At 47.5% G+C, this 24734-nt stretch overlaps 2 protein-coding genes across 2 annotated transcripts; both read right to left on the reverse strand.

Moving 5' to 3' along the window:
* Nucleotides 1-7223: 7223 nt before the first annotated feature.
* Nucleotides 7224-10258, reverse strand: CCL16 (C-C motif chemokine ligand 16). The gene is made up of 3 exons (XM_060081946.1): nt 10183-10258; nt 7764-7884; nt 7224-7335 (listed from the first exon to the last, which is right to left on the reverse strand). Exons 1-3 carry the CDS (start codon nt 10256-10258, stop codon nt 7224-7226), a joined length of 309 nt encoding a protein of 102 aa, XP_059937929.1.
* A 2348-nt stretch (nt 10259-12606) lies between these two features.
* Nucleotides 12607-16022, reverse strand: LOC132478639 (C-C motif chemokine 14-like). The gene is made up of 3 exons (XM_060081945.1): nt 15935-16022; nt 13211-13325; nt 12607-12751 (listed from the first exon to the last, which is right to left on the reverse strand). The coding sequence occupies exons 1-3, from the start codon at nt 16020-16022 to the stop codon at nt 12607-12609; spliced, it is 348 nt and encodes a 115-aa protein (XP_059937928.1).
* Nucleotides 16023-24734: the final 8712 nt, after the last annotated feature.

The following is a 24734-nucleotide window of genomic DNA, read 5'->3' on the forward strand; positions in this document are numbered from 1 at the left end:
CCAGGGAATTCCCTCCCTCACGTTCTCTTGTAGGGAATATCCATCCCCTAAAGGTAAGCACTATTTGATGTCTGTGACTGTTTTGACTGTCCTTGAATTTCATGTAAATGGACACATAGTATTGACTCTTATGGGTCTGACCCTTTTGCTCCAAATCACATCTGTGAAATCCATTCATATTGCATTTATCGGTAGTTTGCTGTGTAGTATCCCATTGTATGGATGCACCACCATGACTAAGGCTGGACACAAGGTTCTCTGAATTCAGGTTTCCCTCCAACCTCTGGTCTGAAGGGAGGATTTCATGACACACTGCTCTCTGGTTGTTTGTCTTGAGCTCTCACCCTCTACTCTGCCACTCCTCTTGGGGTGGAAGGGGCAGGGTTTCTAGGTTCTCCGCCTGTCTCTACATCATGCCTTCCTCCTGAGGAGGCACTGGCCCTGCCTTATTTCTTGGGCAGGGAGAGAAACTGGTGTACCAAGGAGGAGATCCAGCAAGGTGATACCTGCTGCTGAGCTTGTGGAGCTTGTGTGGGACTCCTGACTGGGGAGGGAGATTGGGGAGGGAGAAAACAGGCCAAAGGAACAGAAGGAAATCTTGGCAGTGGAGGGGGGGTCCTGGACTTCCACAAGGCTGTGGCATTGGGGTTGCACCAAGTTTTTTTTTTTTTTTTTTGCGGTACGCGGGCCTCTCACTGTTGTGGCCTCTCCCATTGCGGAGCACAGGCTCCGGATGCGCAGGCCCAGCGGCCATGGCTCACGGGCCCAACCGCTCCGCGGCATGTGGGATCTTCTTGGACCGGTGCACGAACCCGTGTCCCCTGCATCGGCAGGCAGACTCTCAACCACTGCGCCACCAGGGAAGCCCCTGGGTTGCACCAAGTTTAATCAGCTCTCCCAGCGGCTGGGGACCTTAAGCTGGAGTCTTTTTGCGTACAAGGATGCCCAAGGACAGGGGTCACCTTGGTTCCTAGCCTGTCAAAGCAGGGCAAGGAGAACTGACTCAGAAAGGACTTGGAAAAGGCTGGCAGGACTGAGCTGGGGAAGCGGGCTATGGCTGATGGATGGGAGAACAGGTCTTCACTTGGGAGATCCCTGTCCCCAGGAGGCCCTAGCCAAAGGCTAGGATGGCCTTCTGGGGGCATTAGAGAGCTTCTGAGCAGACGACTATTTCTGGACCCCAGTGAGCAGTAGGACACATCCCACTGATACCCCCCAGGCAACACTGGGAAGGGATGAGTTTGTCTGCAGAGGTCAGGATGAGAACTGGACTGTGGCAGATATGGATACCTCTCCCTCGGAAGCCTTCTGTTTCCAGGAACCCTCATTTAAATGCCTAATTTAAGCCTGGCCTCTCCAGGGAATCCCCCATAATCCATAATTACTCTCACTTCCTATTTTCCAAAACTTTCCATCTCTAAGCATGGTGTGAATGGACAGCACCAGCAGGGGTATTCGTTTCCTAAAGGTGCTAGCATTTAAAAACAGTACACCTGGCCCCCAAATTGAAGTGCCAATAGATGGATGACAGGCACATGACAAGTCAGTATGATCCTGGTGAGGGATGGGCATGGGGCTCCTCAACATGACTTCAACTTCCATGCCAACCCCCCTTCTCCCAGGCAATCCTGCTGCCGCCCAGATTATACCATTATACTGTAACCCAGCTCACAATTTGCCTGAGCAATGATTCAGCCTTGCCAATTCCTAGTCAAACTTTTTTCTTTCTAAGTTAACCTTCCTACAGTGGATTTGGGAAAAGTGGTCTGTCCTTCCTCTGCTTTTGTGTCACCTTCAAGTGCAGCTGCATCTCTGTCCTTTTGGGAATGCGAAGGGCCACCATTCACTCTGCTGCTGGTCCAGTTTGTGATTCTTTGCCTCCTTCTCTCTCATGAGGATCCTCCTACCTCTACCTGGGCATCAGTGGAGGAGTTACTAATTTTTGATTTAAAGTGGCAGAAATCTAGTTTAAATGAGCTTAATCAAAAAGGAAACTTAATGACTCATGGAAGTGCAAAGTGCAAGAATTTCCAGGCTTCAGGTCTGGCTTGATCCATAGGCTCAATGCCATCAGGGGTTTCTTGCACTCCACTTTTCATCTCTGCTTCTTCTGCATGTCGCCCAATTTTCTTCTCCTGAAGATGGGCTTCCTTTACAGAGAGATGGGAGAAAGGGACAAAGCCATACGTTGTTTGAGCCTTTTGTCATTCTAGCTCAGCCAACCCCAGAAAAGAGCAAGCTTCTTTTTCCAAGTATTCATTACCAATCTCTGGTGGGGGGAGGGACTTGGTCTGGCCCTGTGTGGGTTGTATGTCTACCTCGTGGACCAATCTTTATGGTTAGGTGTGAGAGGGACCCTGGAGACAGACAATGCCATTAGGACCACGTGGTGGGCAGACACAGAACTGTCCATCTTTACTGTCAGGAGTGAAAGTAGGGTAGGACACACTTTACTATCCTGACTCTTTACTTCCCATAATACTACCAGCAGGGGTGTAGGGACATATCAGACTTCCCTGAAAGTTTTGGGGAGTTGTTGAGTGGTTTACATTGCAGCAATGCAAACAACCTAGAATGGAATAGACATCCTCGGTCTTAGGTGTCCTCTGGTCTCCCTGTCGCTTAGATTTTCTTTCTGCTAATCAGTCTCCTTCTATGCTGTCTGATCTTTTCTCTCCTCTTTTCTCTCCCTCAACTTCCTGTCCACTTTGTATGTAGAACAGCTTAGCTTTCACTTTTGTGTCGTTTCTCCCTTCCAGCCCATGTGCAATGATTCCCACCTTCCTTCCATTCACTCTTTAATTGACTTTTCAAGGTAATTTCCTAAACGAAAGCAATTCCTTTTTAAAGAACAACTCTGGTGCCAGTCGACAGGATAATTGGCGTTTTCATTTTACTGTATCACCTTCAGATGAGGCCAGCCCTAGGCCAGAACCTGGATCAGTGGGGATTCTGTGGGCAGACTTGCTGTGAGTTAATGGAATTCACTGGGGAGAAGGAGCTGGTTGCATTTTAGTTTATTACGATGTGTCAAAGCTCCAGCAGCTCCAGAGAGGAGCTGGCTGAGTGTCAACACTGGTTGTATCCACTGCTCATGCTGGTCTCCTTCTCGCCTCTGCGCTCCAGCCACACTGTCCCCTGGGCCAAGCTGGCTCCTGCCTAGGGCTTTTGCACTGGTTATGCCTTCTGCCTGGAAAGTTTTCTTCCCATCAGTCCTCACATGGCTGATTTTCTCTGGTCATTTAGCTCTCAAGGAGCATGTCACCCCCAAAGTAAGGCCTTTCCTCACCACCCCACCTAAAGTAGCCATCCAGTCAGGTCCCTGGGTCTTGAGAGCTGCTTGGGAGTCTTTCCACTTCTCCAGTTCCTACAGTCTAGAGGAATCCAAAGCTTCCACAAGACTTCTGTGAATCCCCAATGACTTACTTCACATTTTCCCATCTCTGGTCTAGAGGTGCTGGCCCCGTCTCACACCTCTGGCTTTCAAAGGCAAAACAGTCACTTTTCTTGGTTCACTCAGAGCAATTTCATCCCTTACCCTGAAATCTTGGTCCCAGTCTATGTCCTGGGAGAGTTTCCTGCCTTCACTGGGATTACAGACACATTTTCTAAACAATGGTTGTTTCCTCCACGAGAGGGATTCTTGTTCTATCTGCTAAGAGACTAACAGCATTTTACTGCCACGGTAAGAGGCAGAGTTGGGATCTGAACCTGGATTTGTCTGCTGAGTGTGGAGCCAATGCTTTTAAACCATTGCATCAACCGTGTCCCCCATATCCTCATTGAGGCTGCTGGTGACTTTCAGTGGTTACTCACATACAGGTGCAGGCACACGTGTATTTTCTACAGGGGAAATGCTTGCTCGTCTGGCCCGTCTCAGGAGGCTGCTCCGAAGGCCGAATAGCATTTCTTACAGGCCAGCCAGAGCTAGCCGCGGGACATCTGGTTGTCCTGTGCAAGTCCTCACTTGCACTAGATGGATGCACGAGAGGGGGCGTGCGGCCAGACCTCTCGGTGCCAGGTAAAATGCTCTTTGTACTGCCCAGAGCTGCTTCCTCACTTTCTTCCCTTCCTGTCCCACGCACTGTTTCCTCATGTTGCTATGTGTGGCCTTCACCCCTTTCTCTGACAAAGGAGTGGAAACCCCACTAATCCAGGCCTTATTGTCCACCCCCTTCCAGTCGATCACCTTCATCCACAAGGCTGACAGTCATGTAAGCTGTCTGGGCATAGGTTAATGTGAGTGAGGTCTTCAATGTAGGATGCTCAGGGCTGGGAGACCCCTGTGTGTCAGAATGAGGAGGTCCTTCCTGTGTGTGTGTCTGTGTTCATGCACGTGAATGTTTAAAGCCAGGCATTTATCTACCTTGAAAAGCCTAGGAATAGCCCTCTTTAAAAACAATTGAGGGACTTCCCTGGTGGTCCGGTGGTTAAGACTCTGTGCTTCCAGTGCAGGGGGCACAGGTTCGATCCCGGGTGGGGGAACTAAGATCCCACATGCAGAGCGGAGTGGCCAAAAAATAAAAACAAACAAAAAAACCCAACAAAAAACAATTGAATGCACCTGAGATAAGTACTTTTGGTCCTGAACTGTTAGGAGTTTCTGGCAAGCTTTATATTATGTGCTAGGATAAGAATTTGACTTTGTATATAGATTTTCAATTAGGTTTTTGGACTGACATCTCAACCCTGAACTCCTCTGATAGACAAAAAAAAAAAAAAAAAAAAAAAAAAAAAAGACAAATAATGACATTTCTGTTCCAGCTTGCCAGAATCCTGATCCTGGCCTTTGCTTCTTGTTTTCAGCCTCAGTTTGTCCCTAAGCCCTTTGAACTCGGGTTCCCTGATTTTGACCCTCGCGCTGGCTAAGGACTTTGAAACCTCCTGCTTGGGTGTACACACTGAACTTAGTCTGGCTCCTGTGTCAGTCCAAGCCCTGCCACCCCTCTATGTTCACTCTGGCCCCTGCGAGCAAAGGTCCAGCCTGGCTATGTTGTATTTGTTGGTGATTCTGTCATCCCTGGGATGTGAGCTCCTGGAGGATGTTTGGTCACAGTCAGCTGTAAGCTCTCAGCTTTGATCGCAGGGAGGGTGGAGAGAAATCCCTGGATATAGGAGCAGCTCACAGCCTGGGGGGGATTAGAGCAGGTAGCACTGACCCCTGTGGGGGAACAAGGGGAAGGCCAGAGCCTTGGTCCCTTACCTACCCCGAGCCCCTGCCTGGCCAGCGTGGTGATTGACAGGTCACTGCACAAGTTAAAGTGATTTTGGCACAAGTAGCAGAACCCAAGACCTGCTAACTCTGGCTCATGTAAAGAAAAGGGGGTACTCAGATACCTGTGGACAGATTAATGAATGAACAAAACAGGGTAGATACATACAATGAAATACTATTCAGGCCTAGAAAGGAATGAAATCCTGACAACATGGTTACATTTGGAAAACGTTATGCTAAGTGAAATAAGCCAGTCACAAAAGTGTCAAATACTGTATGATTCCACTTATATGAGGTACCTAGAGCAGTCAAGTTCATAGAGATGGAAAGTAGAATAGTGGTTCCTGAGGGCTGTGGGGAGGGAGGAGTGTGAAGTTGTTGTTTACTGGTACAGAGTTTCAGCTTGGGGTGACGAAAACGTTCCGGAGATGGATAGTGGTGATGGTCGCACAGCAGTGTGAAAGTACTTAGTGCCACTGAATTGTACACTTAAACATGGTAAAAATGTTGTGTATGTTTTAACACACACAAACCAGAACTGACCTAAACCAACGAAAAGTTATTCCAGAGGTGCTAAATGCCACCATGGCCCTTTAGGAATTAAAACAAAACAGGAATAGTGGGAAGAATGCTGGGGCATCTCATGGAACTGAGATTCACCAAACCTCCAAGCCCGGAGTGGGGACAGGAAGTAGGTCAGCTCCAGGGCCTTCAGTGGATGAGTTCACAGGGACAATGAACTTCCCTCGGGACGATGCTCGAACAGCAACCAGTACTCACTCGTTTCTCTGGTCCAAATTTCATCTTTCTAAGAGAGAGTCTCATTGGCCATCTGGAGTCAGGTGGCCATCTGGATCGATTAGCTTCAGTTGTGGTGGGGAGGCAGGGAGGCAGGATGATGCAGTACCACTGGGGGCCACTGGGGGCAGGCATGGGTCAGTTTATCAGAATCCAAGTCATTGGATGGCCAGTCTTCAGAATGATCACTTCAGCAAATTTATTTGTTTCTCTAATTAAATAGCTTTAGTTGCCTGATTTTGCTTTGCGTGCATAACACCATTTTGGGGGAATGTTGGATTTTGTCTGAGTCCACTCCCTGTTGTTGAGCTGGGGACAGAGGGGTAGGGAGAAGGGGAGATTGAGTATATATGTCTGGCCTTGGTACCATGTAAACTTCCCAGTCCCCCAAATTGACAAATTTCTCAGGGGAATGTGGAGAAGCCCCTGAAAAAACTGTGATCAAGTTTCTGCCACCCTAGCAGAAAGCAGGCAGGAAATTAGAAATCAAGTTGGCAATAAAGCAAATTTTATTTATTGAATGGTTGCATTTTAGATCAAGATTTTTTTATCCCCAACCTGGTCTAAGGCCCTTCCCTTGCCATGCAAAGCTTAGAGTGGGAGCTAGGGATTCACATCTCCTTTTCTGTTTTGGCACTGTCTGTACACACGTCACCCTGGGGTAGACCCAATATCAGGGGATCCAGCAAAACCTCTGCAACAGGGACAAAAACCACTAGTATTTGAATATTCCCACCCTGGCCTGCTAAGAAAAAAGTTATGTTTTCAAAGAAAAGATAATAGAAGAAAAAAGAGACCTAGAAAAGGGATAAGGGTGGACAGGAAAAGTCTAGAGTCCTCTGGGTCTCAATAAGTGAGAGGCCAGAGGTGGTCTGATCATTTAGAACGGCTGGAGTGATGTGAGGATCTGAAAGCAGAGCAAGGAGGAGGATGTGAAAGATGCTTTTCTGTGCGTTAAGAATGTATCCCTGCTCTCCTCCCTTAACTTTGGCATTTCCTCCAGAGACTGAGAATATATTTGAAACACTTTACTTTGTAGGATCACTGGCCTGCTTCTCTGAATGTAACTCTGTCATTCAGACCACAAGGCTGCCTGCATTTTCACAGGGTTGCACCTTTTTTCCCCCAAACTTGGGCTCCCACTGAGGCCTGGACACCATGGGGAGTTGAGGATCTGGGGCTGACCTTTCTCAGATCGAATAATGTTAACCTAGACCAACCTCCTGGAATGATGCAAAGATAGTCTGGGATCCTTGATGTATTCTTGGACCCATTCGTTACTGGGGTTGGTACAGATCTCTCGTTTCCTTCTGGTGATGAAGCTGTGGAGGCAGAGTTAGACTGTCATGGGTCATAGCGTATGTTGGGGGTCCAGTCCACACTCCCCCATTTCTAGCTCACAGCGGGCTTGCCTCATGCCCTGGACCACCTCCCTAGGCCTCCCCAACCTGGGTCCCCTCGGAAGGCCTCCCTCTCTGGCCTCTAGACCTCATCATCTCTTCATTCAGCCCCTTCCCCACTCAGCCTAGACCCTCAGGCTTGGATTTCATTATGGCCACCATTTCTTGGGCCACACAGCTATAAGTGGCAAAAGTCAAGAACAAAACCCAGGCCTGTCCCGTGAGAGTCAAAGCCCAGGCCCTTAACCACTGTTCCCCTGTTCTAGCATGGAGACTTGGTTCTGTGCACCCCATTCCAGCCTTGGGCTTCCCTTCCCTCTCCATAGAAATGTCTGCAGAGCGGTGCTTACATGATTGCTGGCAGGTAACAGTTGAGGGCCTTTCTGTATCTCACCACCACTTTTCTTGGCAATACTTTCTCATGATACGTCAGGCAGCAGGTGGGTGGAGGGTTCACCGACTCAGGAATTTCTGAGGGAATGACATTGAATGCTGAGCCAAGGAGGTAGAGAGGGAGCCCATGGCTGCCCACTTCCATGTCCCATCTCTTGCATTCCGTTTTTCTGATGGCAAAGCCATTGATCAGCAGGGACTGATGGTAGCTTGATGGATAATGGAGAAAGTGAAAAAGATGAACCTTCTGTAGAACCTTCAGCCTCTGGACTGAGTGTCACCAAGTACAGAGGACTGGGGTAATCACATTTGCTGATGAACTTGACTTGGCAAACACATATTGAGCTCCTATTACATGCCAGGCTCTATGGGGTTCAGAACATGAGGAAGACACAGTCACTACTCTTGTGTACCTTACAGACCAGTCTGGGTAAAAGAGAAAATGAAAAGATAAACTCTACAATAGAACGTGGTCTGGGATAGAGTAGAATTTGACACAAGATGCTATGGGAACAGAATGAGGGGTACCTAACCCAGCCTGGGTGGTTGAGGAAGAAGTCCCACAGCAGGTGGTGCCTGAGTTGATTCCTGAAGGATGAGTAGGATTTAGGCAGACAGAGGGGTTGTGGGATCTGGAAAAAAGAAATGCATGGAGGCCTGAGGTGGGGGAAGCCCAGTGTGTCTGGGGGGACGGAACAGTTCCAGGAGGCTGCAATGCAAGGTGGGAAGGAAGATGTAGGAAGAGAGGATATTGAAGAGGGAGGGGAGGGCCACACCTCTTCTGAGCTGTGATAGGGAGCCTGGATTCTGTGCTAGAGGCACCGGAGAGGCTGAGGTCAGGGAGGAGGCTGAGATGGGGAGATGAGCAGGAGAAGTCAGGGCAGGAGGAAAAGGCTTATATTTAGGCTTCAGAGTCAAAGACAGCTTGGGTTGGAGTCTCGACTAAGTAACGTGAATCATGGGCAAATTTCTTAATCTCTCTGGGTGTCTTTACCCGTTAAACGAGAGTAAAAAATTACATCCTAGAATCGTGGTGAGGATTAGTTGAGAGAATGCTTGTAAAGCCCTTAACTCAGAGTCTGGCACAGAAAGACACAGCGCTTGCTGTAATTAAGAGCTAATGGTTGTAATGGCCACTCTTCTGGCCTGGAAATGGCTCTTTCCCCCTCTCTTTGACACTCACAGGATAAGAGACTCGGCTGGGTTATCACTGTGTCTCCCTTGGGCTCCCCTGACTGCTCATCAGTTGGGGATATCACCTCACCCGGCACCCAAACCTGCAGAGTGCAAATCCCTGACCCTTGCTTCCAGCTGGTGGCAAAGCCTGAGACTTCTCGAGAGAACCATTTGGCGGATCCGTGCTTCGGGTGGGCCTTTTCCTCTTCCTGCTTGACCTTCCCAAAGGGCACTGTTGCCCCGTCCCACCCACCAGAGGCACCTCTACCCACAGTGACCCTGGTTCTCAAGGCAACGTTTCCAAAGACCAGGGGCACCCTGAGAGCGTGTGGGCAGATTACATGGTGTGTGTGACCCTCGCTCCCCTGAGTGTTTACACAGGCAGAATCGGGCCAGGCTATATGCCAAGGGCAGCCTTAGGGACAAAGAAAGGGCTGGGGCAGTTGGAGGCGGGTATGTAGAAGGCCTGAGTGTCTTGGTCCCTTCCCTGCCACCAGCCTCATAAATGATGGTAGAGGCAGAGGTAGGGAGTGGGCAAAACAAACCCCGTTCTCCATAGGTCCCAAGCATCCCATAGTTCCAAAACCTCAACTTCCTTCAACCAGTTTTCTCTTTTCTACAGACTTTATTTAGTCCTAGGCTGGGGGATGGAGATGGGGGCCCAGAAATCCGCAAATGGTACACGTGGGCATCCCACCAGGACTTCTTTTGGCTGCCGTGATAGTCCCAGCAAACTACAACAGACACTGCGAGCAAGGGGTGTCTAGGTTCAGACTCCCCGTTCCTGGGCTTAGCCCCAAACATCACTCATCCCTGACTCCCTTCATCCTGCCCTCCCAGAGGATCTATGGCTTTTTTCATCCACTTGCCTTGCCTTCCTCCTCATCGCATACATTTATTATTATCTCTCCTGCTTCTTCCTTGGCTCTTCCTCCTAAATGATCATTCCTGCTGTCTGTCTTTGGGATTCCTGATGTAACCTTGACCCAGCTTCCTGAGACTGCCCAACCCCAGAAGGATCTGGATCGCAGCTCAGCTCTACTTACAAAGGGAAGAGTTTGAAGACAGCAGCTCTGTGTGCAGGAGGGAAGAGGCCCCAGGGCTGATGACAGAGACCTGACAGCACTCTTAGCATCACCTCGCTGCCTGCTGCCCCATTCGCTTTTCTCACTGCCGCCCTACAGGGACAGGTGGACTCACCTGGCTGGCTGTGAACAGCAGAAGTAATGGTGAGGATGAGGATGAGGAGAGAGAGGGCCGCCACGGAGACCTTCATCCTCTCAGTGGGGTAGTTAGGCTTCGGAGGCTGAACGGACAGTCTCCTTCCTGGTCATCCACGCTGGGCCCTCAGCTCTCTGGACTCTGACCACTTCAGTGGACGGAGGAGGAGAGACCACGGACCCTCCCTCGGTGTTTGCTGAAGGGGAGGGCGGTGGAGGGCGGGGTCTGGAACAGAGTTGAATTCGGTAAGGTTTGAATCCGTGTGAAGGAAAAAAGAGAGAAAGGGGAAGTGTGGAGAACGTGCTGTGTGTCAGCACCTTGCATGCCCCACTTCACTTAATCCTCCCAGCGGGGAGTAGAGATTTTCACTCCCATTTTGCACATGAGGCCACTGAGGCCTAGAGAGGTTAAATAAATTGTCCAAGGTCACATGGGTAGGAGGCAGATAGGCAGTCCTGAAAACCAGATCCGTGTGGTTTCACCATGTTCCCTGCACCCCATCTCTATGTTGGGGAAAGAGGAGGGAGGAGGGTTGAAACGACTATTTCCCCAGGTGATCGGTCTTTGGGAGGGCAAACAGAAAGCAGGATTAGAGAGAACACAGACCGAGGCAAAGGTAGGGTTAGTGCCCTCGGAAAAGGATGTGTGTCCACCCCCCCACCAAGGACACATGATTGAGCTCACACTCTTTCTTGTCACAGATTATGCTACAAATGTCCACCCCCCCCACCAGCCCCCAAAGTGCCTGATCCTGAGTCCCTGTTTGTTGCTGAAATGTTTGGCTTATTTGTCAATGTTCTCATTTATCTCTTTGGACCTTGGACTTGGAACCAGTTTTACGTCTAATTGGCTGATCCCTTCTGAGTGCCCTCCGTGTGGGTTAATCCAATCTGCCACCATGGCCAATCATGGCCAGCAGAGGGCATCCCAACATCATGTACCTGACAACCTGCTTCTGGGTCCGGACTTCCAGCTGCGGCCCACCCCCACCTTTGGCTAAGCCTGGACCTGCCCCTCAGCATCTTAGCTCTTCAGACTGCCTCAGAACCCTGTTCCAGGCTGAAGGCAGCGTTCAGAGAAGAAATGAAAGATAGAGGGGATTTTGCCTTTGATGGACTCTGAGTTTTAGAGACATGAGGGAGTGTTTCAGGAGATGGGAGGAGAAGGAGGCAGGGGAAAAACAAGGACTATGAAGATACCTGTGGGTCTTGCTGTTTGGCATGACTGCTTATAAACAGGAAAGAAACGTACAATGCAATTAGTCCTGGTGTGTTCAAGGCAGTCAGTGGTGGTGAAGCTGTGGCTTTTTATGAAGCTAGGGAGGGTACGTATGTGAGATACCCCATTGACCTCTGTTTATGGAGGAGAGAAGGTCTGAGGAAGTCTGCTCTACCTTTAGTGTGCAGGCACCCTCTTGGCCCTTGTCTGTGGAGGGCTGGAGGCCAGGAAGGGTGGTCATAGTGCCTACGCTGGATGTGCTCTTCCTCTTTGTATGCAGAGCTCCTTCTTGAACCTGGAAGATGGGGGCATCCCCCACTTTGGGGGCAGCTGGGTGTTATTCCTGGAGCATAAGCTTCCTCTTGACTCCTGAATCATTCCATCTATCCATGCATCCATCCATCTACCCATCCATCCACCCATCCATCCACCATCCATTCATCCATCCATCCATTCATCCATCCATCCATCCATCTATCCACCCACCCATCCATCCTTCTACCCATCTATCCATCCATCCACCATCCATCCATCCATTTCCTGAGCACCTGGTGTGGGTCAGGCTTTTTGCTATGCCTTGTGCAGGACACAAAACTGAGTAAAACAATAGAGTGCAACCTGATGTATGTAAGTGGGTGGGGAAGAATTGGATAAAATATGTCCATGAGTCGTTCCTATCCCAGTCAGCAGGGAACAGAGGCCTTGAGACCAGCCCAGAAAAAGACTATGGAGTTTGCTATAGAGAGGCCTTTATGAAGATTTACCTGCAAAATCAGGTGATAATTCTTAGCTTTACACTTGTGAAGCTTAAATAAGGTAATGCACATAAACTGCTTAGCAGAGTGCTTAGAATATAGAAGGCGCTACAAAAATGGTATCTGTTATGATTGTGGTTATTATTGTGTAAAGGTAGCTTTTACACTGTCTTCCTCATTTTCTGCTCAGTTTTCCTCTACCTCCATCGCAGGCCTGACCCATTTTTTGGCACCAGGCTCTGGCCAAACTTTTGCAGAGTGATGCTTGAGGCTGAGAGTGCCACCCTGTGCTGGGCTTACCAGTGTCCTCAAGTCTACTGCCAATGGGCAATTTAGTAGAAATGAATGAGGGCAGGGAAGGGCATGAGGGTCTTTAATTCAAGGCAGGGCAGCTCCCAGGAGGTGTCTGGGGCTAAGATGGGAGAGGGGTTCAGCCCCGTCTCTTTAAATTCTGAGCTTTGTCCTTCTCCGCTACTTCTGGGTCACTCAGATCTCCTCCAGTTCCTTTGATATAGTGCTGGACCCAGTCATCGCTGGGGTTGGCACAGATGTGTTGGCCCTTTTTGGTGATGAAGCTGTGGAACAAGAGGGGAGAAGGATGACAAACCGAGGGTCCGGCAGCCAGGAAGCAAGAGCCCAGCCTCCCTTCCTCACAAATGCCTCATCCAACCCAGACTGGTTCTCCTTCCTTCGTGAGAGGTAGCCCAGGGCCAGCGTCCTTTCTGAGGCAGGCCCTTCAGCCCCTCAGGGCCCCTGGACCCATCTAGTCTCGGTGTCCCCACCCAGGAAGTGCCCCTTGCCTCCCCTTCCCCTCCCCAACACCTCCCCATCCATGGCACCAGCTTCCTCCTGGCCCCAGCTGGCCCCAGACAGCCCAGAAGCCCCCAGGTTGCCTCCTGGCTGCCTCTCCCTGCGTGGACATTCCTGAGAAGCACCCTGGGGAGCCCCCATTCTGTGTTCTCCCTGCCCCCCTCTCCCCTACCCAGGCCCTGCTGGCTCCCCCTCCTCCAGTGTGGTGTATGAGTGCCACCTACACAATTCCAGGCTTGGAGCACTGGCTGCTGGTCTCATAATAGCCTGAAATCCACTGCCGCCTGACTGCCCGGGTCACGTAGCTGAAGCAGCACTCGGTGGGGTGGTAAGGTCCTCCTGAGGAGAAAGCATGAGGGGGAAGCTGAGATCAGGGCACTGGTTTGTTTGTTTTTTTAATACACTTGTTTATTTTACTTGTTTATTTTTTGCTGCGTTGGGTCTTCACAACGCGAAGAAAGAGAGACTAGAGAAAGCTGCACGCGGGCTTTCTCTAGTTGCGGCGACGGGGGGCTACTCTTCGTTGCAGTGCGCGGGCTTCTCATTGCGGTGGCTTCTCTTGTTGCGGAGCACGGGATCTAGGTGCACGGGCTTCCGTAGTTGTGGCTCATGGGTTCTAGAGCACAGGCTCAGTAGTTGTGGCGCACGGGCTTAATTTCTCCACGTCATGTGGGATCCTCCCAGGCCAGGGCTCGAACCCGTGTCCCCTGCATTGGCAGATGGATTCTTAACCACTTCGCCACCACCAGGGAAGTCCCAGATCAGGACACTTGTTAAAGGTGACGGCTGCTGGCTGCCTCTGCCCCCGAGCCGGTGAAGGAGGGGACAGCCCCCAGAATTCCAAGAGAGGGCTGTAGAAAAAACTCAGTCTTCTGGTCTCCCTTTCAGACTGTTCCCGGGGCTCCCCTTTCCCTCTTCCTCCATTAGTGATCACTCTGCTTTCCATTCTCCACCCCCACATCCCCACCCCAGAAGGACTGGCTGATGACTTTGAACTCCAGATGGAAGAGCAGCAAAGCCCAGATCTCAGTGAGCACACGCCATCCCTGGGGGCAGCTGGCAGAGGTGCTCCCAAAAGGAGGGATATGGGAAGAAATCCCAATAGGGATTGGGATGCATGCCATTTGGGAATGCAGACCCTGCCCCTCCCATTGTCCCCATCCTGCCCGTGCACTGCAAAGAGGGCAGGATGCCCATACCAAGCCCCAAGGACAATGGCCCGGGAGCCAGGACACCCAGATCTGCAGGACACCCCACCTCGCCTCTGCGGGCTTTGCACCCATCACCCCTCATTCCCTCCTCGGTCTCCTCATCTGTGAAGAGGCGGTTAACTGGATTGGTTGTCTTTACATGAAGTTTCCTGGAGGCACTGATGCACTTGAGAGTTCAGTCTTGGGTATAAGACCCCATCAGCCTTTTTGTCTGTTTTACATTTTGGGCCTCCTGTGTAAGATTTTGCTTGAAGAGAAGGTTTCCTGATCTAAAACACTTTTTAAAAAATCACTATTTTTCGGTTATTTTTTGATTCTGAAATTTCATGGCTCTTACAGGAGGTGCAAGGGGGTGACAGCAAAGTCACACCAAGATTGAATTGTGGGGGTAGCAGGAAGGGCCTTTCAGATCAAGGGCCGTGCAGTTATCGGGCGCAGTGACTGGGGCTGTGCGTGTTATGTGACCAGCCTGGACAGACATGTGGGTGTGCACAGCGATGATCTCGGGGTCACCGATGGTGACCGGGTGCTTGGGTGGAAAGGGAAGGGCTGGTCCTCTTATCCAGCACCATTGCCAGCAGCATCCTCACTCCCCAAAGAGCGAAATAAGGGACCCGCTGGTCCCCGGGAACCACTGCCACTGCATTCCTCTGAGCTGTCTGAGTGAATTCTCAGAGAGGCAAATCAAACTGTCCAGATTCTGTCAACTTTAGTCAGGTTTATTTCAACAACTTTCTATGTTTCCCTTCAGTTTCTGAAAAGGAAATAAAGTAAAATTGCAGAGTGAGGAATAGTTTTGGCTGTCTGTAAAGGCAGCTCATCCTAAGAAATAAGCTGAAAAAAGGTGGCCTGGGGATGCCCCCAACTGTTGCATTTCCCCCTACCACATAACTAAGCGATGCTGCACTCATGGGGTAGGGCGGACCCTGAAAGCAGCCTGGGTCCAAATCCCAGGAGGTAAATGGACATAGTGGCCTCGAGAGGCTCCAAATACTGTTCCCCAGTCTCCCTGGGGATAATGACCCCAAATGGGATGGGCCAGTCTTTTGCTTAATGGTGAAGAGAGGTGAACTGAGGGAGTGAAGAGATAGCCTGGCCTCACTGCAAGGCATTGACAGGAAGGGGACTCATCCCGGGCAGGGTGAGGATGAAACCAGTTTAATAAGACACCAGACCTTATATACATACAATGGAATACTACTCAGCCATAAAAAAGAATGAAAATTTGACATTTGCAGCAACATGGATGGACTTGGAGGGCATTACGCTAAGTGAAATAAGTCAGACAGAGAAAGACAAATAACTGTAGGATATCCCTTATATGTGGAATCTAAAAAATATAACAAACTAGTAAATATAACAAAAAAGAAGCAGACTCACAGATATAGAGAGCAAACTAGTGGTTACCAGTGGGGAGAGAGAAGTGGGCAGGGGAAAAGTAGAGGTAGGGGGTTAAGAGGTACAAACTATTAGGTATAAGACAAGCTACAAGGATATATTGCACAACATGGGGAATACAGTCAATATTTTATAACTATAAATGGAGTATAACCTTTAAAAATTGTGAATCACTCTATCGTACACCTGTAAGTTATATAACATTGTACAGCAACTATACTTCAATAACACAAAAAAGGTACCAGACCTCCTTCTAGAGCCCCTTTCTCCTTGTATCCCCGGCAACCCTACTCGTGCTTGTTTCCCCACAAGAACCAGGTTGGAAGGTATTGCACTCACCTGAATAGGATTCAGTCTTGGACCCCAGGGCGATGGTGATGACGACAAGGAGGAGGGGGAGGGATGTGGCTGCCATTGAGACCTTCATCCTCCTGTGAAGGGAGTGGCTGCAGGAGGAGAGCTGACCTGGTAGGGGCTTCGGAGGCTCCTGGGCTGAGGAAGTTTTGAGAAATGTTCACTGAGGCAAAATATTTTTTTAAAATAAGGGAACTAAGATTTCAAAGGGAAGTAGGAAGCAGTAGACTCCTCAGCAATTTCATATCCTGCACATTTGTTGAGGGTGGAGTGAAGGAAACACAGAGAGCCGAGATTTCAGGGAGGAAATTGACCTCCATCCCCAGTGGGAATACGTTTAACCCTTTGATATAAGCTCTTCCTTAGTCGTAGGACGACCATGAGCACAGTGGTAGAGGAGACTGTCTCAGATTCAGTGAAAGATCTCCAAGGCTGGGATGTGTCCTGTGCCCAATTCTGGTTCCTGGCCTCAGAGCAAGGCCGTATGGGGGCTGGAGATTGGAGGGGATTTGGGGTAACAGGATGAGGCCTGGAGCCCCCACATCAGGTCTAAGAAATCCTCACTTAAGCTCTTCAGCAGAACCTTTGGCTCCCTACCTCATCCCCGGCCTTTCACTGTCTCCTGGGGTGAAGGAGTGTCATGGTGCTCAGCAGATAATTTATTTAACAAGCATTATACTTTAAGGGTTGCTATACACAATAGCTGCTGTCCCAAACGCTTCATGAATATGAGCCCTTTTAAGCCTTTTATCAGTAGTTGAGGAAACTGAGGCACAAAAAGCATCCATTACTCCCCCAAGATTTGACAGTTGATAAGTGGAATCGGGCTTCAAACTCAGGCAGTCTGGCTCCCAAGTCTGTGTCCTTAATCACTCTGCTGTGGAGAAGAAACACGGGAGCCTCCAACGAGCTGTCTCTAAAACTGTCCTGCCTGGCGTGGCTTCTCTAGAAAACCTTTATTCTGAGACCTTTCTGAGTTCAGAGAGTGGATCCCTTTGGGACCTTCTCCCAGTTTCTGACTTTCATTACAGAAAAGCTTGATGGGAACCTAGAAAATGCTTCATTCAGGGATGGCTAGCAGGTCTCATTGATTAGTGGTGGACTGGCACTCAGTGTTGGAAATGGTTCTGAGGCCATGTCCATGCGTCATGTGACTGATGTGCTTTCTGTGAAGGTGCAGCTTGCGTCCTCCTTAGATTTGTCTAAACAGGCTATTTACTGAGGAGGAATTAGAGCTCAGGAAGGGCCAGAGACTTGCTCATGTTCACGAAATGATTTGGACGCAGGACAGACCCACCTCTTCACACTCTCCGTCCGGTGGCCTTGACCGTGCTCTTCCTGGGGGACCTTGCCCTATTCTTGCTGTTGTGGTTAGAAGGCTGTTTCCATCTTCTCTCCTCCACTCATCACGGGAGGGCAGGCCTAGCAGATAGCAAGTGATCTGTAAGTATATGTTTTAGAAGGATGAATTGAGCTGGTCTAAGTATGTATATCTCACAGGAAACAGCTGAATTCTCATGCTTAGGTGCCAAGACAGTAATTTATTCGAAATGTTCTGTGTTTGTTATCAATAATAACACTATTTAAACTCCTCAAGTCAAGTGATAGCAATTGTCGTTAGGAACAATCTAAGGAAACAAGATGTTTCTGGGAAGAATATGAGTTGGGAAGAAATAATGATTATTTTGTTTTTGTGGAGACTAGCCTACTTGCCAAGTTGTTGCTGGGATCTTTACAGGAAAGTCCTTTATTTTTCAAGCAGTTATTGAATTCCTACCCACATTAGTCTGGTTACACTTATTGCTATAATGAACAACCCCTAAATCTCAGGGGATTCGTTACATGAAGGTTTATTTCTGGCTCATGTCACAGTCCAGTGTGGGCCAGCAGTGGGATGAGTGTGCGTTGAGTGTGTGTTGGAGAAGGCTGTTTCATGCACCCATTCAGGGACCAAGTCTTCTTCTATCTTGTAATGCCGCCATTTTCCACAAGAGGCCTCCAAGTTTACTACAAAAGGGGAAAAGCAGAGAGGGATGGGCAGATTTTTATGGCCCAGTTCTGGAAATAGTATAAATTACTTTCACTTACGCTCCATGGGCAAAATGAAGTCACCTAGCTCCAACTTAATGGCAAAGGTGTGCCCAGGGAGAAGAGAGAATGGGTTTAGTGACCACATCACTTCTTTGCCATAATATCATGGGCTAGGCTTGGAGGTGACCCTGACCTCAGAGGACTCATAGCTTGAAGAGGGACTCAAAAAAGTAAATGAAAATTGCAAAACAGTGGGATGAATGGACTTCGGTGGCAACATAATCAGAGACCTTAAAGGTTCTCCTGTTGCCCATTGGTGAGTATGCAGTGCCTGTTTAAAAAATGTTAAAAATATCGGACTTCCCTGGTGGTGCAGTCGTTAAGGTCCTGCCTGCCAATGCAGGGGACACGGGTTCAAGCCCTGGACCGTGAAGATCCCACATGCCGCGGAGCAACTAAGCCCGTGCACCACAACTACTGAGCCTGTGCTGTAGAGCCCACGAGCCACAACTACTGAGCCCACATACCACAACTACTGAAGCCCTTGTGTCCAGAACCCGTGCTCCACAACAAGAGAAGCCACTGCAATGAGAAGCCTGCACACTGCAATGAAGAGTAGCCCCCGCTCGCCGCAACTAGAGAAAGCCCACACGCAGCAACGCAGACCCAATGCAGCCAAAAATAAATTAAAAAAATTATTTTAAAAAATGTTAAAAATGTTTTTCAAAGCAACACATATGCACTGATTTAAAAAAATTGAATAATATAGAAATGGTGGGTGGGACCCTTAATACGTTTACTTCTTTGCTTCATTGCCTGTGTGTGAGAAGTCTTCCAGCTCCACTGGCCTCAACCAAGTGGGTCATGCCCTCTGTCCAAGCACTGGCTCACACCAAGAGAAAAGGGAATGAGCTATATTACTTTTAAAATCTTTTTTTTCCTTTACTTTAAAAATCTTGTCTGTGGTTCTAAAAGTGAAATAGTAAAAATATGGATTTGTTTTTTACAGCTTTAAAGCACATATTTTTCTAGCTATTTTGCCCTTCTAAGATTTTTACTTTTAAAAATTCAAAATTGGTTGTCAGACTTATTTAGCCATATTTAAACTTTTCCCAATTGTATATTTCTTTTATAATTAAGTAGCTTTTTTTTTTTTTTTTTTTTTTTTTTGCGGTATGCGGGCCTCTCACTGTTGTGGCCTCTCCCATTGCGGAGCACAGGCTCCGGACGTGCAGGCCCAGCGGCCATGGCTCATGGTCCCAGCTGCTCCGCGGCATGTGGGATCTTCCCGGACCGGGGCACGAACCCATGTCCCCTGCATCGGCAGGCGGACTCTCAACCACTGCGCCACCAGGGAAGCCCTTAAGTAGCTTTGATAAGCTTCATCATGAAAAAAATTAAGAATTAACACAAGTCAAAAGCCTGCCCATTTTGTTGTTTGTCCTTGAAAAAACAATGAAGATTCATTTTTTTTCAATTCTTTGAAATTATTTTTTGGTTACTAAAGAAATATGTGCTTTATATAAAAGTTGCAAACAATGCTGAAGTTACATAGTTGAGAGTGAGAGTTCCTCTTCAAATTTCCACTCCACCCTGCAGCATCAGCATTACCTGGGAACTTGGTGGAAATGCTGATTCTTTGCCCCACCTAGTCCTACTGAGTCAGAATTTCTGTATTTTTGTTTGTTTTTGCGGTACGCGGGTCTCTCCCGTTGCGGAACACAGGCTCCGGACGCATAGGCTCAGCGGCCATGGCTCACGGGCCCAGCCGCTCCGCGGCATGTGGAATACTCCCGGACCGGGGCACGAACCCGTGTCCCCTGCATCGGCAGGTAGACTCTCAACCACTGCGCCACCAGCGAAGCCCAGAATTTCTGGGTTTTAACAAGCCCTCCAGGTGATTCTTTTTTTTGCGGTACGCGGGCCTCCCACTGCTGTGGCCTCTCCCGTTGCGGAGCACAGGCTCCAGACGCACCGGCCCAGCGGCCATGGCTCAAGGGCCCAGCCGCTCGGCGGCATGTGGGATCTTCCCGGACCAGAGCACGAACCCGCATCCCCTGCATCGGCAGGCGGACTCTCAACCACTGCGCCACCAGGGAAGCCCAGGTGATTCTTATGCATGAAAAATTTCAGAAGCCCCAAACTATAGTACAGCTTCCTAACTGATGTTCTTTACTGTACTGGTCTCTTCAGCCTTTGGGCCTCCTGACTGGGGCGGGGTAGGCCAGAGTCCCAGGCTGGTTGCCCCCAGTACAAAAAAACTCATCATTGTAATTCAGTGTTGCATAATAATTTAGAGATTTAGTGATGAATTAGATATGATTTTTGCACACAGATGTCATACCTTAGTCTTATTTTCAGTCTTCTCTATACCCTGAAATAGTCTTTTTTTTTTTTTTACTTTGTTCATGGAAGTTTATTAAAGTCATTGAATAAGTCATTGGACAAAGGGGGTTAATGACAGTTGAATAACACTGAAAGCTCATGCAAGACAGCGATTTTGTCCTTTTCACCATACATTTCCCCAGTGCCTAAAAGAGTACTTGACATATAACAGGAGTTCAGAACCAATTTCTGAATAAATATTCTAACTTTATGAAAGTCACTGTATCATATTCTCCTCTTATACACTGAAATATACTTGAAGGGCAGGAATGTGGTTTGTTTTGGTCTCATGGTTTTCCTAATGCCTACCATAAAGTATAACATAAAGTAGTCGCTCCATCATTATCTGTTTGAGTGATGATAAATATCTGTTTCAGGATTCCAGAGAAAGGGAGAGAGATGCTCTGGCTGGGATAGTGGGGGAAGGTTTTATGGTGGCATCTAAATTGAACCATGCAGGATGGGTTGAATTTTTCTGAGAAGGTTGAAAGGAGAGGCATTTCTGGCAGAAGCACCACAGAAATCAAGGAAGCAAAAGAGAACATTGTTTTTTGAGGAACTCTGAAAAGAGAGTATTACATAATTGACCTAACATAACATGCCATTTTCTCCTCAAAGAGCTCAGAGAACTGTTGTGATTGACCAGATGCTTGGTCAGAAAGGAAATTCTCAGTTTCCACCCCTTATTTCTTTCCAGCTGCTAGAGTCCTGACCAAAAGCCTTGATAAGGAGATACCTGGCCCTCTGCTATCCACACTGCTCAGGTGGTCTGGGCTCGCCATTCATTCTGCTGAGCTAATAACTCGACCAAAGAAACCACACACATTGCCCTTAGGCTTAGCATTTTTTAATCCAGTAACTCTTTGAGATCTTCAAGCCTCTGATAAAGTAAAGTAATTAAAGTAATTATTGATATGTATCTTCTTTTTTTTTTACATCTTTATTGGAGTATAATTGCTTTACAATGGTGTGTTAGTTTCTGCTTTATAACAAAGTGAATCAGTTATACATATACATATGTTCCCATATCTCTTCCCTCTTGCGTCTCCCTCCCTCCCACCCTCCCTATCCCACCCCTCTAGGTGGTCACAAAGCAGGGAGCTGATCTCCCTGTGTTATGCGGCTGCTTCCCACTATCTATCTACCTTACGTTTGGTAGTGTATATATGTCCATGCCTCTCTCTCGCTTTGTCACAGCTTACGCTTCCCCCTCCCCATATCCTCAAGTCCATTCTCTAGTAGGTCTGTGTCTTTATTCCTGTCTTACCCCTAGGTTCTTCATGACATTTTTTTTTCTTAGATTCCATATATATGTTAGCATATGGTATTTGTTTTTCTCTTTCTGACTTACTTCACTCTGTATGACAGACTCTAGGCCCATCCACCTCACTACAAATAACTCAATTTCGTTTCTTTTTATGGCTGAGTAATATTCCATTGTATATATGTGCCACATCTTCTTTATCCATTCATCCAAATATGGACACTTAGGTTGTTTCCATCTCCTGGCTATTGTAAATAGAGCTGCAATGAACATTGTGGTACGTGACTCTTTTTGAATTATGGTTTTCTCAGGGTATATGCCCAGTAGTGGGATTGCTGGGTCATATGGTAGTTCTATTTGTAGTTTTTTAAGGAACCTCCATACTGTTCTCCATAGTGGCTGTACCAATACACATTCCCACCAGCAGTGCAAGAGTGTTCCCTTTTCTCCACACCCTCTCCAGCATTTATTGTTTGTGGATTTTTTTTTTTTTTTTTTTTTTGCGGTACGCGGGCCTCTCACTGTTGTGGCCTCTCCCGTTGCGGAGCACAGGCTCCGGACGCGCAGGCCCAGCGGCCATGGCTCACGGGCCCAGCCGCTCCGCGGCATGTGGGATCCTCCCAGACCGGGGCACGAACCCGCGTCCCCTGCATTGGCAGGCGGACTCTCAACCACTGCGCCACCAGGGAAGCCCTGTTTGTGGATTTTTTGATGATGGCCATTCTGACCGGTGTGAGATGATATCTCATTGTAGTTTTGATTTGCATTTCTCTAATGATTAATGATGTTGAGCATTCTTTCATGTGTTTGTTGGCAGTCTGTATATCTTCTCTGGAGAAATGTCTATTTAGGTCTTCTGCCCGTTTTTGGATTGGGTTGTTCGTTTTTTTGTTATTGAGCTGCATGAGCTGCTTGTAAATTTTGGAGAATAATCCTTTGTCAGTTGCTTCATTTGCAAATATTTTCTCCCATTCTGAGGGTTGTCTTTTTTTCTTGTTTATGGTTTCCTTTGCTGTGCAAAAGCTTTGAAGTTTCATTAGGTCCCATTTGTTTATTTTTGTTTTATTTCCATTTCTCTAGGAGGTGGGTCAAAAAGGATCTTGCTGTGATGTATGTCATAGAGTGTTCTGCCTATGTTTTCCTCTAAGAGTTTGATAGTTTCTGGCCTTACATTTAGGTCTTTAATCCATTTTGAGCTTATTTTTGTGTATGGTGTTAGGGAGTGTTCTAATCTCATACTTTTACATGTACCTGTCCAGTTTTCCCAGCACCACTTATTGAAGAGGCTGTCCTTTCTCCACTGTACATTCCTGCCTCCTTTATCAAAGATAAGGTGACCATATGTGCATGGGTTTATCTCTGGGCTTTCTATCCTGTTCCATTGATCTATATTTCTGTTTTTGTGCCAGTACCATACTGTCTTGATTACTGTAGCTTTGTAGTATAGTCTGAACTCAGGGAACCTGATTCCTCCAGCTCCGTTTTTTGCTCTCAAGATTGCTTTGGCTATTCAGGGTCTTTTGTGTTTCCATACAAATTGTGAAATTTTTTGTTCTAGTTCTGTGAAAAATGCCAGTGGTGGTTTGATAGGGATTGCATTGAATCCGTAGATTGCTTTGGGTAGTAGGGTCATTTTCACAATGTTGACTTTTCCAATCCAAGAACATGGTATAGCTCTCCATATATTGGTATCATCTTTAATTTCTTTCATCAGTGTCTTATAATTTTCTGCATACAGGTCTTTTGTCTCCTTAGGTAGGTTTATTCCTAGATATTTTATTCTTTTTGTTGCAATGGTAAATGGGAGTGTTTTCTTGATTTCACTTTCAGATTTTTCATCATTAGTGTATAGGAATGCCAGAGCTTTCTGTGTGTTAATTTTGTATCCTGCTACTTTACCAAATTCATTGATTAGCTCTGGTAGTTTTCTGGTAGCATCTTTAGGATTCTCTATGTATTTATATATGTATATGTATTATTTCCATTTTGTTTATTGTTTTGGGGTTGTTTTGTTGGTCTTTTTTGTTCCTTTCTTCTTGTTTTGTTCTCTTTCCTTGTGATTTGATGGCTATCTTTATTGTTATGTTTGGATTCCTTTTTCATTTGTGTGTGTGTATACTTATTACAGATTTTTGGTTTGTGGTTACTATGAGGTTTTTATATAGCAATGTATATATGTATACATGATTGTTTTATGTTGCTGATCTCTCATTTCAAATGCATTTTAACAACCCTGCATTTGTACTCTCCACCCCTCATGATTACTGATTTTGATATCATATTTTACATCTAACTGTTTTGTTTATCCCTTAACTGCTAATTGTAGATGTAGATGATTTTACTACTTTTGTCTTTTAACCTTCCTACTAGTTTTGTACATGGTTGATTCTTTACTATATATTTGCATTTACTGATGACTATTTCCTTTCATAATTTTCATGTTTCTAATTGCGGCCTTTTCTTTTTCACTTGGAAATGTCCCCTTAACATTTCTTGTAAAGGTGGTTTGGTGGTGCTGAACTCTTTTAGTTTTTGCTTGTCTGTAAACGTACTGGTCTTTCCATCAAATCTGAATGAGAATATTTCTGGGTAGAGTATTCTTGTTCGTAAGTATTTCCCTTTCATTACTTTAAATATATTGTGTCACTCCCTTCTGGCCTGTAGAGTGTCTGCTGAAAAGTCAGCGAATAGCCTTATGGGAGCTCCCTTGTATGTCATTTGTTGCTTTTCCTTTGTTGTCTTTATTTTTTTTTATTTTTATTTTTTTTGCGGTATGCGGGCCTCTCACTGTTGTGGCCTCCCCCGTTGCGGAGCACAGGCTCCGGACGCGCAGGCTCCGGACGCGCAGGCTCCGGACGCGCAGGCTCAGCGGCCATGGCTCACGGGCCCAGCCGCTCCGCGGCATATGGGATCCTCCCAGACCGGGGCACGAACCCGTATCCCCTGCATCGGCAGGCGGACTCTCAACCACTTGCGCCACCAGGGAGGCCCTGTTGTCTTTATTTTTTAAAATATATTTTTAAAGTTTATTTTCATGATGTTTATTTTGTTTTTGTAATTTTCAGGTGTCAATTTATTTCTCCCTGAACATCCTGGTTGAAATTC

This window comes from Mesoplodon densirostris, chromosome 18, assembly GCF_025265405.1.
Source record: "Mesoplodon densirostris isolate mMesDen1 chromosome 18, mMesDen1 primary haplotype, whole genome shotgun sequence".
NCBI lineage: Eukaryota > Metazoa > Chordata > Mammalia > Artiodactyla > Ziphiidae > Mesoplodon > Mesoplodon densirostris.